General features: G+C 44.7%; 1 protein-coding gene across 2 annotated transcripts in view; it reads right to left on the reverse strand.

Moving 5' to 3' along the window:
• Positions 1–218: 218 nt before the first annotated feature.
• Positions 219–15980, reverse strand: part of RAB2A (RAB2A, member RAS oncogene family) — a 130228-nt gene continuing 114466 nt past the window's right edge. For both annotated transcript variants that reach the window (XM_073583949.1, XM_073583950.1), the window contains exon 8: positions 219–3377. In XM_073583949.1, the coding sequence (XP_073440050.1) occupies positions 3288–3377 (90 nt within the window). In that variant the 3' untranslated portion in view covers positions 219–3287. The remainder of the gene's footprint in view (positions 3378–15980) is intronic.

The raw sequence follows: 15980 nt of genomic DNA on the forward strand, positions 1-15980 counted from the left end.
TCATGCTGCTTTCAGATTACGTAGCAAAAACCTGCTGACTGATTCTCTTTTAGGAAGAATCACTGAGTCGGTGCCATGTGATGGTGTGAATGGATGATGGCAAGCGGACAGAACCAGTTCTCCAGGATATGCGTGGCACATTGGTACTCCCCAGATGTGACGCCATGCAAAGTGGTGGTGCGAAACAAAAACTCCTTCAACCTCAAGTTCTCACAAGGTTACAGTGAAAGAAATCTTTATTTCAAGCACAGAGCACAATAATAAGGCAAAAGAAAGGATTTCCAGTAGCAGTAAACCATGATCATGCCAGGATTAAAGCCAAAGCATTTAGAGATAACATATTCTGAGTTATAAAAATATCCCATGTATTTACAGACATGACCTACGCAAACCAAATCCACGATGCTAAAGAAAAGGTAAAGCGTGTAGATTAGGGGAGTCGCTGCAGAGCACACAATAGTGAGCACACCATTCCCAGCCCTGCCGTGCACACAGCGCAATAACCAGCTGCATCACTCCATGCTTACAACCTACGGCCAACACACTGATTACGGTCATTTCCAATGGCCCCTACCACAGTGGGTCACCCCCTCCAGAACCTGGAATGTATCATACATTATAGGGCACACATAGTGGCGGCAACGATCTGAGGACGAGGCCTGGCCACTTACATGGAGCTAGAATGGCTGGATTTCTCTTAGTGTCAAAGTGGACCTCCGGGAAAGCCACGTTCACATACAGAAGTACAAGTACAGGACTAGAAAAACCTGGCTGCTTTTCTTTCTACAAACAGCGCCCGTCATGGGTTGTGTCTAGTACTGCAGGGGATGAGCTGCGCACACAAGCTCTGGACACGGGCGGCAATGATTCTGGATAAAAGCAGCTATATTTTTCTAGTCCCATAACACTACTTAACAGTGATCAATTTAATCATATCCTACGTATAGACAAGTTTATTAACGAATTCATTTAATTTTTATTTTTTATTTTTTTTTTAATTATTCAGGTGGCCAAAAGCAAACCAGTGGCAGATGATTTGGTATGAATTGGCAACATTGGAGAGAGGCAATTTAAATCCAGACGTGGGATCCTTGTATCTGGAGCGATTACCCTGAGTCCATACATGGGGAACAATAGGGCTAGGGTGGTTTATCAAAGCTAAACAACAACTGTTGTCCACAGCAACCAATCACAGCACAGCTTTCTTTTTTAGAGGCCAATTTAAAAAACAGAAAGCTAAGCCCTGATTGGTTGCGACGGGCACTAAGGCCTATTTGGGTTATACTAGGCTCACTATTTTGCCAATGCCATCAGACTACAAATCACTTATATGTGGAAGTAAAGTTGCAGTGTCCTTTTCAGATGCATACACAGATCATGTAAAAGCAGCACATTTCATCAGCACGGTCAGCCCAATATTACACCGACAAGTCACTTCAGTCACAATAAGATGTGCAAAATAACAGTGCAAGAAAATTAAAGGGACGCTGTCAGCACAGAATGACTGTGCAAACCTTGTACAGGCCCTCGGTGCACCCTTGGCGTGGCCAAACACCCTTCTTTGGCTATTTGAAGCCAGAACTGCCAATCAAAACAGAGGAGGGAGGTGAAGATGTGGATAGAGGGAAAACAAGTAGGTGGGAAGGTGCACTTAAATGTTTGGCCACACCAAGGGTGCCCCGAGCGCCTGCGCTTGGTTTGAACAGTTGTTCCGTGCTGACAGAGTCCCTTTAAATGAAAAGCACACAAATGTTCTCACTAGTTCAGGTAACGACAATACAGCTTGTTTACTTCATGACAAATAAAAAGCAGGAATAGAGCAGATTAGGATTATTGTCTCCAGTAATTTAACCGGTTTAATACAATGTTGTGTTCACTCGATCACCTTGATTGTATCAGTTTGGCAGTATTACATGTCAGGAATATGCACACTATACATGAGTAAATTGGATATGGATACATTTTGGTTACAGCCGTTCTTCATGTCCACCAATATTTTACATAAAAAGCTTCTTCCTTCCCAGTGTTTTGAGTAGTGAACGGCTTAAGGCTCTCCTGTAAGGGAAGTCTTACCACTTCGCAGTTTGCGTATCGAGCCCCAACCATCAAAAAAAAAAAAAGTTATAAAACCGTAAAAATCAACCGTCCTACACCTTTGATTGTTACGCATTGGTTAAAGGGATATTGGTTTTAACAAATAAAAAGTATTCGCAGTGTCATTCATGAAAAGTTTGACAACTTTGGTTTTCAAGATCCCGACTTGTCCGTAAAAAGGAAACTTCATTTTTTTTTTTTTTACTTCCAAGGGATAAGGATCTCTCATGTGATGATGACACTGGTACATGGCTCTTTATAAGCTCGGCACGAGTGTGATCCCCCCATCAGATTCATCCAAAGGGTCACATTCGACAGGAGATCCTGAAAACCGCCACTCAAAGTCTATGAGAGCATGGCATGTCATTGTAGAATGAATAAGCTTTATTTGCCAAAACTAAAGTTACCCCAAAGGTAGATTCTCATGGGAGTTGTCCGGAGCGAACAATCCACAGAAGATCATTGCTGTAGAAAAGCAAAGGAGCTCCTACATATATCCGATTCCTTTGCTTTGCATATCTACAGTGAGAGATTGGAAGAAATTCACTGTAATGTAGCAGGTTTTCTGCATGCAATTCCATGGTGGAAAGTCTGCAGCGGATATGGACCGTGGGAACGTACCCTTCAATGACCTCCGCAGTTGAGCATCTCAGTTACTAGAATAGTGTCCACCTATAAAGCGGACATCCCTGTACAGGCAGCGCTCATGGAAATAATGAACATTTATTTTAACATGCACATCAACGTTACTTCTTCAATATTGTCCCATTTCCTTCATTAAAAACATATTGGTAGAGAGAAAAAAGGCGTCTCCAAATGTCCTTTATTATTGGAGGTCATGTCCCTTGGAACAGGCGACCACAGATCTGTGAATCCTAGCTACACAAGCCATTTAAAATACTATGAAAACGTTTTAGTGTTGATAATTCAGTTCTTAGTCAAGGGAACAAGACGACATTTAAACAACCACAATCAATAAACCTAGAAATCAAAAGCGAATAGATACAGTATGAATACAATTTCCAAAATCTCTCTCTTTAAAGTGAACATTGAAACTCTGGAGGAAGGGCAGGGTAATAGTACATGTAAATAGCCTATGAACAAGGTAAGGAGCCACAGGAGGCTCCTCAGATGGAAAAAACAAAAACAAAAAAAAAAAAAAAACAAAACAAAACAAAAAAGAAAACGCAGGTTCAACAACAGCTGCCCCCAGCTTGTCCTGCATTGTGCGGTCCGGTTGGCCCAGGCATTGGGTTTTGTGGTCCAATTTTAATGCCATTTGCCTAAAATAGAAAAAAAAAAAGATTAAGTATTTGAGGCTTGCTTTCTTCACCATACATCACTACCTTCATCATGTGCCACTGACGGCTCCGGCCAACCACTCCCAAATGACCGGCCCTAAAAGTCCAGGAAACCAGATGTAGTCACACCGTTCTGTCTGTAAGTATAGCAAAGCCACTCACCTTTATATCTACTACAGAACCTTCTTTCCGGGAAAAAAAATAAGACACCCCCCCATCCCCTCCGTTGTCTAAAGTTCAGATGAAGCTCCCAAAGCCTTCCGCCATCAGTCAAGTGTGGAAATTACCATGAGAAGACGGATGGCAGTTTTTCCTGAAAGGCCATGTTCACACTGAGTGTTTTTTATTTTTTATTAAACTTTCATTCGGAACACATGGGTTTTGAAGCTTTTCTGTAAAAAAAAAAAAAAAAAAAAAAAAACCCCTCACCAAAACTACAGTAAAAACCTCCCCTTTTGTGGCAATCTATGAACGGAAAACGCAGCAAAGAATAGATATCATGCTTTGTAAAAAAAAAAAAAAAAAAGGTTGGAAAAAAACCGCAACGCAACATCTATGCCTTTCTCATGTTGGCCTGTTGCAAGCGGATTTGCAGATTTTCTTTTTAATTGTATATTTAGAGCGGAACATTAGAAAAAAAAAAAAAAGGTATGAAAGAAAAACTATGTGAGCATGCCCGGTGACTTCTACAAGGCTGCTTTTGTCATACACTTTCTAAAAACTGCAGGTTGTCATCACTGAGGATAAACCGCGCTTTTTGTGGCATTTCTCATATTGAATATTATGGTTTGGGGGAGGGGAGATACCTACAACTGCCCTGAGTACACCTGAATGCACTGTGACATAGCCATCACCTGTGTGAGCAGGGCTAAGTAATAAGGGTTTCCTGTTGAAAACTGGTTAATGTCTACAGGGTTAAAAGGAATCTGTCAGCAGGTTTTTGCTATGTAATCTGAAGACAGCATGCTGTAGGGGTTAACACACAGATTTCAGCCATGCCTCTCTTATCAAGCTCTATGGGTTTGTTTGTTTGCAATGTTTGCATTAGCAGCACAAGCTCATCATTGCTGGCACACAGCAGCTCCTGCCTCCTGATCTGACACACCCCCTCCTGGTCTACGCAGCTCACTGCCTATAGACATTGTATAAACAGAGCCTGGTGTGGGTGGGGCAGCTTTGCTGGGGGCGGGGGCAGCTTTCTCAGCTCTGCTTCATGCTAAATCTAAAAAGTCTGATTATGTCAGGACCACTGCTCCCAGTAATCTAAGTGATACATCCTTGGAATCAGGGTATCTTTGCCTACATCAGGATGCTCTCAGATGAGTTGGCAAAAACCTGCTTACAGATTCCGTTTAAAGAACCCAATGGCATCTGACAAATTTAAAAAGAACCAATGTTTACGACCATTTTTAGGCCAATCGTATGAATCAGTAAACTATAGGAACAGTATTTTCATAGTCTCACTGGATCACCAAAGCTCGGGTTTAAAGGTGTTTTCCCTTAGTTTTAAAGTTTTTGTCAATGTGCCCGGGGTGGGCTCCAGTGAGGGTGACGTGCGATTGATGCAGCCTTCCCAAAGAAGCTGACTCGTATGGAATGTGAATGCTGCAGTCGATCAGCAGCCATTCATTGGCTGCAGCAGTCATGTGACACCTCCTCTGGAGACTGATTGTCCAAAACTGACAGGATTCAAAGTAGCAAAATTTGGTAGAGTTTTGCAGTCCAGGAGAGTATTGAAAAAATATATATACAGAACAGGAACATGATGCGCCATGGCAAGACAAGCCGCTGCATGGGATGTACCATCGACAGATAATGGAGGTGGCTGACATGGAGAAATCCTACCAATGACTGGAGAAAGCTGGACTCCGAGACAGCACAGAGGCACTAATCATAGCGGCACAAGAACAAGCACTTTGGCTGTGTGCAAACGCTGCGGATTTTGCTGCGGACCCGCAGCAGTTTCTACTGCGGTGTACAGTACCATGATTCCCTATGGGAATCAAAAACCGCAATGCAGATGGTGCGGAATTTTCCGCGCGGATTATCTGCGGTTTTCAATCCGCAGAAAGAATTGACATGTCAATTCTTTCTGCGGATTCTCCTGCGGTTTGCCATCTCCTCCATTGAGGAGATGAAAAACCGCAGGGCAAAACCGCAGAGCAATCCGCAGGTAAAACCGCAGGTATTTTGACCTGCGGTTTCACCTGCGGATTTTACAAAATCCGCGCGGATGAATCCGCACCTAATCCGCAGCGTGTGCACACAGCCTAAGTACCAGATCCATAGAAGCGGGATTCTACCACACAAGACAAGATCCAAGGTGCAGACTATGCAAAAAAACCTCAGAAACCATAGTGTCAGGATGCAAAATGCACGCAGGAACAGCGTATACCGAACGCCACAACCAAGTAGGGGGAATTCTATACAGGAACATCTGCACAGCATATGGGCTAAGTCCCCCTAAGTCCACGTGGAAGACCCCAGAAAAAGTGGTGGCGAATGAAATAGTTAACCAACCAGACATTGTGATAGTAGACAAGGATCAGAAGACAGCAATGATAATAGATGTGGCAGTGCCAAGTGACAGCTACATCAGAAAGAAGGAATATGAGAAGCCGGAGGAATACCAGGGCCTCAAAGGAGAACTGGAGAAGATGTGGAAGGTGAAGGCAACAGTGATTCCAGTGGTGATTGGAGCAGTGACCCCTAAGTTGGAAGAATGGTTACAACAGATCCCAGGTGCAATATCTGAGCTCTCTGTTCAGAAAAGTGCAATACTGGGAACAACTAAGATCCTGCGCAGAACCCTCAAACTCCCAGGCCTCTGATATTTTTTTTTTTTACCCCACCCCAGGCCCAATGGTGGCAACTTCTAAAGTAGGGAAGACCCCTTTAACAACAGTGATTTCACTGGCTGGTGGACAGCATCGTAGGTAAAAAAAAAAAAAAAATCCCTCAGTTTTCAAGTCTCTTGAAAAAACAAACTGATTCTGAAAATTCTTCATCAGAAACTATAGAGTTTTGGTGCAGGAAGTCTGAAGTCTGTGCTGCAGACGGCTGCTTACATTACAATACACAAAGCTGGCATATTCATAGACCCAAGGCAGGAAAATAAATGCATACATTGTATTGCGAAAAAAGGCACCGCTCTGCAATTACCAATGGGTGAAGCCCTACTACTCCTATTAAATAGGGTAAGCAGGTACACAGAGGTAGCAGAGTTAGGATTGTCATGTAACAACACACCATTATATCACAGCCAGTCACGCACATCATGGTTTGATGAGCCCCGACAAGCCAAGTTACACACAGAACCCTGCTACATGCAGACACCGGACTAAATGGTTCCCTGTACGATGCTCTCGACCTATGATTAAACTTCTCCGAAAACTTTCACCAGTATGAAACGAGTAAGTGGGGAGAAGGCCGGGAGTTTTCCGGCGGCTGCGAGTATTTTCTGTCTTGAGTCAGCTGTGTGGATGCATACAAGTGTTCAGTGTCATCAATAATTTCTATGATCCCCAAAGACATGGCAGCTCGCCAACAACCCACACACGGCGCAGCTCCTTTCATTCATCACGCTCCTATCTTAGCGCTTGCTACCTCAAGTGGGTTTCGCTGGGGAACACGGCACTGTGGGTGGGGGGTGGTGTAATACAGGAGCTTTCAGAAATTAAGCTCTTAAGGAAACTTTGCGTCACAGCAAGGCTCAGGTTTATGGTGCTTGGCACTTGTTCTGCAAGTAGCCTTGGGGTCTCTGGCAATGGCTGGGTATTGACAGCAGCTGAAGTGGTCTCGGGGCTTTCTTTGACTCTGCTTTAATAAAAAGCATGCCCTATGGCTCATTGGTTTTGCCCCCTCTCAGCTGGTAGCAAGTTTTGAGCACTCCGAGAGCCAGACCTGGCGCTGCGCCAGTTCAGTAGCGCAGACGGCGGGCTCTCACAGCAGATTGCAATCAGAGCTCCATAAAGGCACAGAGAAGCAGTCAGGTGCTGTAGGAAGCTGCACACCAAGAACCAACTATGAGCCGCGACCTGCCCAACTTTCCTACAGCTTTTTATATTCGCGTTGCTGGCTTAGAATAATGCATGATCTCCCCTCCCCCGTGTGCCATATCCACTCTCACTCCGAAAGACAAAGAGAATGAGATAATAGCCCAGACGCAGGGAAGGAGAGCTAACAGCAGTACAAAGGCACTCGGGGTGTGGTGGAGGATGCGGGCAAGTGGGGCATTGGAAGGTGGATGGGATTACACAAGTAAGTCATCCGAGAAGAGATGGTGAACACTGGCTGGAGAGTCCGTGTATCTGATGTACTGGGGAAATACACTGGAAGAGGCTCCACAGATAGGCGGACGTTTGGGCCAGACCCCTGGACACCATTATTGATCTGGGTGTGAGCTGCCATTGTCATACATGAGGCAATATGGTGCTGTGAGAGGAGCGCTGTAACTCGGGAAAGCAACATTTGGCCATGTTAAAAAGACAGCAAGCTGAGAATAAAGGGGGCCATACACATGGGATGAAGGTCAGCACAACCTTCCTTTCTTGGTGGGGCCAGTCAGCCATCCTTCTCACGAGAAATGTCGCAGTCAGGGGTCTCTGCTAGCAGCTTACTCCCCACTGAGAACACATGCATGCTCATCCGAGCTAAGCATGCATGCCTCAGGGAGTGGGATCAGGGTAAAAAGCAGTAGACCGAAAGCAGATATCTAAAGTGTACAGCCACTGTGAAAATGACTGTTTAATCAAGCTTTCATGTAAAAACATTTATTTTACATATTGGTAATTTTTTTAAAAAAAATCTTGCAAATTTAACACTACACTAGCCAAATACACGAACATAAGGGTCAAAAGAATGAATGACCCGACTGACTTGTAATTGTGAATGAAGAGGGAGGAGGTGAGCTGTGAATCTACTGTATATAGAGGTGTTACCTATCATTGTAATTTGGTCTGTGCTGATGGGGATAACGTAAAAGTCTTCTGTACAGAGCAGTGAATATGAGATGAATATAAAGCTGGTGATGCACATTAGATGGCTGTAGGACAAATGATGCTTGGGCTGTCTATACGGCCGACAGCTCTCCCATCCACAGGAGCGCTCACCCAGACGAGGCGTCCTGTGCTCTCTGTGATAAAGCCACTGACTGACACATCGGCTAATGTCTTATGTCAGGGAAAACAATGCGATTGGCAGTCTAAAAATTGCACGTGTGTGATTGACATATCTCCCGACCATCAGTCGGCCGGCGCCCTCATATACATTAGACAGCTGAACCCGGCCGACAGTCTAATGTGTATGGGGGCCTTTAGGCTTAGTGCCCAGTGTGAAAATTGCAAGATTTCAGATTATTAGTATTTTTTTCTCTAGGCGTTAGGAAAAAAAAATGTAGGAAACAAATGCCAAAATCTTAACGTAAACAATAGGCAATTATATAATGAAAAGCTATGCTTCAGCAAAGCAGTGTGCAATAAGGAGTGCGGAGGGCATAGGACAAGCTGGCCCTTCCGAACATCTAGGATCTACCTCCGGCATTTCCTGGGCCACCTTACACATACAGCAGCGGACACTACTGCCACGCTTCTGTGGCTGTATAGAGGGGTGTAATGTCTCTCCTGCCATCACCACTTGCGCGGCTCATAAATCTATAGTATTATGGCACATATTCTGTGAATGCTCGGGAACAGGAAGATCTATTTGCAATTGGTGGCAGGGACATTATTGTTCTATGCCCTCCACACGAGACAGCACTCACACCCCAGGGGTCCTGCTCTCGTCCCCCGTGTGGATGCTTATTGCCGCTTTCTCGCGTGCGCACTTTCCTTACTGCGCTGCTGACAGTGAATGAACGCACAGGAAGGAGCGAGGGAATGCATGCAAAGGGGGAAAGCATAAGGTGAGATAATAAAGATGGCAAGCGAGAAGGACATGGAAACTGCGTGAAAGAGAGCAGCAGAGGAAGAGGAGGGGGAGGGGACCGCACCAAGAGCTAGACACAGAAAATAAACAGATGACAGGATATTAGAGGCCTGTGCTCTCCATGTGGAGAGGATATTCCTGCAGCTAACTTGATAACCATTCTAAGGGCCAGAGAACCCTGACATTCATCTGATGCTATCAATGTGCATGGAGCCCATCAGAAGTAGAAGGCAATATATGGAAGATGTCCATCTCCACCTCTACTTACACGACTAGTCCATTAGTGTAAGAGCAATGACAATATACTGACATCAGATGTCCGCTCTATTCTGCATTTCCCTGTAGATGATGAGAATTGTTGCCTATTGTATAGGGGGGGGGGGGGTCCGCGATTATAACACAATCCTGTAATAACACTACTAGGGTGAAGTCAGCCGCTGGCACATCTGAAGCACTATAGTGAAGAGTACTGAATAGCGACAATCTGGCACTTGTCTACAGAACCGCACAATCGTGTTGAATTTCACATTATAGGAAGCAGAAGACGTCACAGCAAGAATCAAGGAAACTCAGCAGATGAAATAAGGTGATAGCAGGAAATATTCTATCACTCTTTTGTTAAGTTGGGAAGTCTTCTGGAAGTGTCTTCGTGAAGTTTACCAGTGAGCTCAAAATTAGTGATGGGCAAACCCGAACAGTCAACTTCGTACCCGGACCCGAAACAAGGCCACGGAAGTCTGTGTTACTGTTTGGGTTCGACAGCGCAGCCAATCAACAAGCTTTTCTGGTGTGGTAACTTCCGGCTCCGCCACAGCCATGCCACATGTTGGCATGGCGGCGATTAGCCGGCGCAATATTAAAACAAAAAAAAAAAAAAAAAATAGGGCGGTCCCTCTATTTTTGGATAACAAGATCAGGTAAAACAGACAGCTGCAGCCCTTAGATCACTTGTTTACCTTGGCTGGATATCAAAAATAGAAGTGCTGTCACACTTATTAAAAAAAAAATGATAGAATAAAAGCCGTAATTCATGTGCCACGTACAGTAAAATCACAGAATGACAGGAAAGAACAGATATATACACATAGAATAGGTAGATATATAGATGTCAGTAACATATACAGTAAGTGCAGTGTGTGCTTACTGTACATGGATTTATAATAAAAGATTATTTTTCTTACAAAAATGTCATGGGCTCCCGCGTAATTTTCGCAACCAGAAGAGGGAAAGCTGGCGCTCACGCTGATGTCATAAAGGTGAAGTGAGTTCATTGGCTGTTAACTCCCACGATCTGTCTGCAAGGAGAGCTTTCTCATGCTCGCGGGGCCCTCAGACAGGGAAGAGAAGTTCACAGGGAGACACCGAGCACACTCTGCTCAGTGTCTCCGCTGGATGGCAGCTGCATAGTCGCATCATGCAACCTGCCATCTAGATGTACTGTAGCAGGGCTAGACCAGTCATGGGACAAATGGATTATCATCTCTATGGAAAGGTGAAGAATATTGTTTTTTTTTTCTTTTTTAACGCTTTTGCAGACAACCAGGGCGTCAGTGGAATAGATGAGGTTGTAAGTATGGTTTAATTAAGATTTATTAAAGGAGTCTGTGTCATTCATTCAATTAAAGGACTTTTTTCTGGGTGTGTGTTTTATACGATATGACAATGGGGTTAGTAATGGGGGCGTCTTATTGACGCCTCTCCATTACTAACCTCGGGGCTTGATATCATCTGACAATACAAAGGTGACATCAAACCCCCAACCATCACCCCACTTGCCACCACTACAGGGCAAGTGGGAAGAGCAAGGCTAAGTGCCAGAATTGGCACATCTTATGAGATGCGCCTTTTCTGGGGTGGCTGAGAGCTGATGTTTTTAGCCAGGGTGGTGCCGGTATCCATGGCCCCTTCCTAAGCTATTAATATCAGCCTGCAGCTATCTGCATAGCTTTTGCTGGTTATTAATTATAGGGGGACCCTACGTCATGTTTTTTAGGGTCCCCCATTTTAATTGCCAGTAAAGGCTAAGTATACAGTTATGAGCTGATATTAATAGCCTGGGAAGCTCCATGGATATTACCCCCTTCCCAGGCTATAAACATCGGCCCCCAGTTGTCGGCTTTCCCTCTGCTGGTTAAGAAAATTACGCGGGAGCCCACGACATTATTTTTCAGAAAAATAATTTTTTTATTAATTAAATACATGTACAGTAAGCTGCACACACACTGTACTAATTGTATTTGTGTGTGTGTGTGTGTGTGGACATCTATGTATTCTATGTGAATATATCTATTCTATCTATTGTATTCTAACCTGTCACTCTGATTTTATTATATGCAGCACATGAATTGCCGGCTTTTCAAGGGACACCGATGAGTAAAAAATCAGACAGCATTCACATGGTCTGAGTGTTGTGCGATTTTTTTCTCGCACCCATAGGCTTGCATTGGTGAGTCTCGGCGCCAATCGCAGAATACTGCGATTTTACACGCATGCTGAATACGCCTGAGAAAATAAACGCTGATGTGAGCTGCCCCATAGATAAACACTGGGCTGAGTGGAATGCATTGTTTTCTATGGTAGTGTGACTCCAGCCTTAAAGGACTTTTCTGTGTGTTTATTGCTTTTGGCTACGGGGTTAGTAATGGGGTGTCTGATAGACATCTCTCCACTACTAACCCCTGGGCTTGATGTCAGCGAACATTAGACAGGTGACATCAACCCCGAAACCATTACCCCACTTGGCAACACACCAGGGCAGTCGGGAAGAGCTAAGGTCCAGCCTCAGAATTGGTGCATCTAATGGAGGGCTGGTCTTATTTTTCTGGCAAGGGGTCATGGCTTGTCTGGGAGGGGGCCAATATCCATCACCCCTTCCCCAGGCTATTAATATCAGCCCGCAGCTGTCTGCTTAGCCTCTGCTGTTTATTAAAAATATGGTGGACTCAACGTCATATTTTGTGTGGAGCCGCAACTTTTTAATAACCAATAAAGGCTACGCAGACAGCTGTGAGCTGATATTAATAGCCTGGGAAGCTCCATGTTTATTGCCCCCTTCCCAGAATAACACCACCAGCCCTCAGCTGTGCTTTCCTTCTGCTGGTTATTAAAAATAAGAGGAGTCCTACGCCATATTTTTCCCTTTTATTTCTTTATTAGCTAAATACATGTACAGTAAGCTACACACGCACTGCACTAATTATCTCAATGGCATATTTCTTACTATGCACAGGTGCCGGTTGGTGAATACACTCATCAGCGTTGCCTGGTTTCACTGCTATCAACAAGACCAAGCGCATGATGACGAGAGTAACCTTTTCAATGCCGGTCACAGCCACTGGTTCACACGCTGTCCTCTGTGTAACAGAGTGGGAACCTTCAGCGGTCAGCAATACCTAGCGACTATGACTTCAGTAAGGTTACTGCAGGTCAGTGGCGGTATTTCCCACACTGTCACACAGAAGATAACATAGGAACCGCTGTATGTTCAAACTCCCCATTCACTTGAATGGGGTCCGAGAACCGATCTGGTACCCCAATTTTTTTTTTTTTTTTAGAAAGTTCGTCCGGACCTGAACATCTGTCTATCCCTTGTCAAAATACCTATCTTAGGACATTTAATAACCCACCTGGCAGACCACCCATTATGTTTATTTGGTATATATCACAGTTGCAACTAGGGTGTATTGCTGGATCACAGGATGATGGATTTATCTGAAAGATACAGGAGGCCATAGCAATAAAGTTGCCCAGGTAGTAGGGATAAAGTGTTATTGCCACTGTTCTGTCCTGATCTTAGGGTTGAGGGTCATGTACACATAATGAGCCCCCACCTTGTGACATCCAGTCATGCCACTTATGTGGTATGCAGTGTGTACTGCAATGTCCCCCCTCCTTCAGACATACATGTCTGTGCCATTCCCGGAGTGGAGCATCTTGTTTTCTTGACAGCAAGTACTATGGCCCAATCCATAGAGAGTTGGACTGGACACAATACATTACTTGTCAAACTGCGACTTATCAATAAGAAGTCACAGGCTGACAAAGCTCAGCTGCAGATTACTGCCAGTCACCAACCAGTACATTGTGAATCTTTACTGGTCCTGACCTGACACTGTGCAGAACTCTTATTTTTATTGCAACTAGTATTTGTACGGAGAAAGCAAATGGCATGAGCCAATTCTTGTGTCTATCAAGTTGCAGCCACTTTATAGCCAATTTGAAGTCTGCATAAATTCTAAGTTCATGATTTCAATAACCTGGTACAGCATTGGACACTGCTCAGGGGAGGGCACTGAGGCTCTTGTAGGGAATCTATTAGTTGATTTTAGCTATGTAATTTTGCAGAGTATCAGAGCAGCATGCTATAGGGACAGAGATCCGAATACCAGAGATGTGTCACTTAGGGTGGTTTCACATTAGCGTTTCAGGGCGCAGCGACGGCCTGCGCACGGCCGCCGCTAAGCCCCACCCCCTGCCGTGCCTCCTCCGGTAGCTCCGCCTACCGGCGCATGACGCTGCATGCGTTCCCTATCTTTATCACTGGGGACGCAGGCCGTGCGCAGTATGCATTTGGCCGCGCATGCGTCCTTTTGACGGTGCGCCGACCAGCGCCAAACGCAACCTGTTGCAATTTGGTTGCGCTCGGCGCTCCGTCAAGGGGACGCATGCGCCGCAAAATGCATACTGCGCACGGGCTGCGTCCCCAGTGATAAAGATAGGGGACGCAGGACGCATGCAGCGTCATGCGCCGGTAGGCGGAGCTACCGGAGGAGGCGCGGCAGGGGACGGGGCTTAGCGGCGGCCGTGAGCAGGCCATCACCGCGTCCTGAAACGCTAATGTGAAACCACCCTTACTGAGCTGAAATTTTGATAAGAACAGTTTTGCTGCTGCAGACCTAGCAGTTTTCTGAATGCGGAGTTCTATATAACCCCGCCCACACCACTGATTAGCAGCTTTCTGTCTTTGCACAGAGGGCAGTCAATCAGTGGTGGGGCGGGGTTATACACAGCGGAGCGGGGTTATAGAGAGCAGGAAGACTATATGGCACGAGACATCTTGTACTCCTACTGATAAAACACTGATTTTATTGAAATTATAACAAGCAGCCTAGTAAGTGACATCGCAGGAATCAGGGTCTCTGGTCCTACATTAATAACATAGAAAAATCATGGGGACATGCAGCGAGCCCACACCATACCTGGCAGGCGATGGTTGTGGATTATGACCAGGATCTGCAGCTAACAATCGCTGATGGAGTGGAGCACCGTCCGTAATTGTTAAGGTGTTAAATGCCCCTGTCAGTGGCATTTAACACGAGCCTGACGTTCCCATGCGTCATTACCTCCACCCGTCGGCTCGCCAGTAACATGATCGGAGATGGGTTGCCATGACAGCCGAGGGTCAGCCGATAACCCCCATGGCTGTCATTAAGGAGCTCCTTTGAAACCCTGACTGTGATTTCTGCTATATGCAACAATGCTGTGGCAATGCTACATATAGCATAAGATCGCATCTTCAAGCCCCCTAAAGGGACTAAGTAAATCAGTAAAAAAAACAAACAAAAAAACAACAAAAAAAAACAAAACTAAAAGTTCAAATCAACCCCCTTTCTCCATATTAAAAAAGATTATATTAAAAAAGTAAAAAAAAAAAACATGTATCTCCGCGTTCAGAAAACTCCAATCAAAATATAAACACAATTAATGAGATTGGTAAACACCGTAAATGGAGAAAAATTAGAGAACGCCAAATTTAAGGTTTTTTTGGTAGCCACAATTCCATAAAAAATTCAGTAACAAGCGATCAAAAAATCATATCATCTCAAAATGGTACTAGTAAAAATGTAGTCTCGCCCAGCAAAAAATAAGCTACCATATAGCTCCATCGGGCACAAATCCAAATTTTTTTTTTTGCAATATTCAGTTTTTTCATCACTAAAATAATAATAAAAAAAACTGGACACGCTGGGTATTGCCGTAATTGTATTGATGAGCAGAATCATATTGCAAGGTCATTGTTTACCACAAAATGTACACCATAAAAACAATTCCCCAAAAAACAATGCCAGAAAGAATTGTATTTTTTTCACACTTTCACCTCATTTGGAATTTTTTTTTCTAGTTTTTACGTGGACAGAAAAATAAAAGTTATGGCTGTGGGAAGAAGGGGAGGAAAAAATGGAAATTAAAATAACCAAAATGGGCTGCGGAGTGAAGGAGTTAACTCCACAAGTTAGGATGGGCAATAACTTGCTGATCGCTGGGGACCCACCACTGGGTCCTTCGTTGAGCCAGGTGCCTGTAGTATTGGAGCAGTGGGAAGCACAATTCATTGTCCATGAGACTGCTGGAGAGAGCGCCATGTACAGTGCTCAGCAATCTCTGCTAGTACCATAAGCAATAAATGGAGGGGTGGCTTACAGGGGCTTTTCCATTCCAGTGGGGCATTTCAGATCCCCATTCTTGAATTCAGTGGAGGTACAAGAGGTGGAATGCCAGCAATCCGTTATCACCTAACCCGTGTAGAGGTTATAAAGGGTTATTTCCAAATTGAGACGTTAATGCCATCATTCCATTAGGCCAGGTGCCCTGATCCTCCTGCAGCTGCTCCATTTCGGGCCTCGGCATTTGCTCTTCCATCCATGGAGTGGACTTCTTTCA

The sequence above is a fragment of the Dendrobates tinctorius genome, unplaced genomic scaffold, assembly GCF_039654945.1.
Source record: "Dendrobates tinctorius isolate UK_male_01 unplaced genomic scaffold, ASM3965494v1 ptg000082l, whole genome shotgun sequence".
Taxonomy (NCBI): Eukaryota; Metazoa; Chordata; class Amphibia; order Anura; family Dendrobatidae; genus Dendrobates; species Dendrobates tinctorius.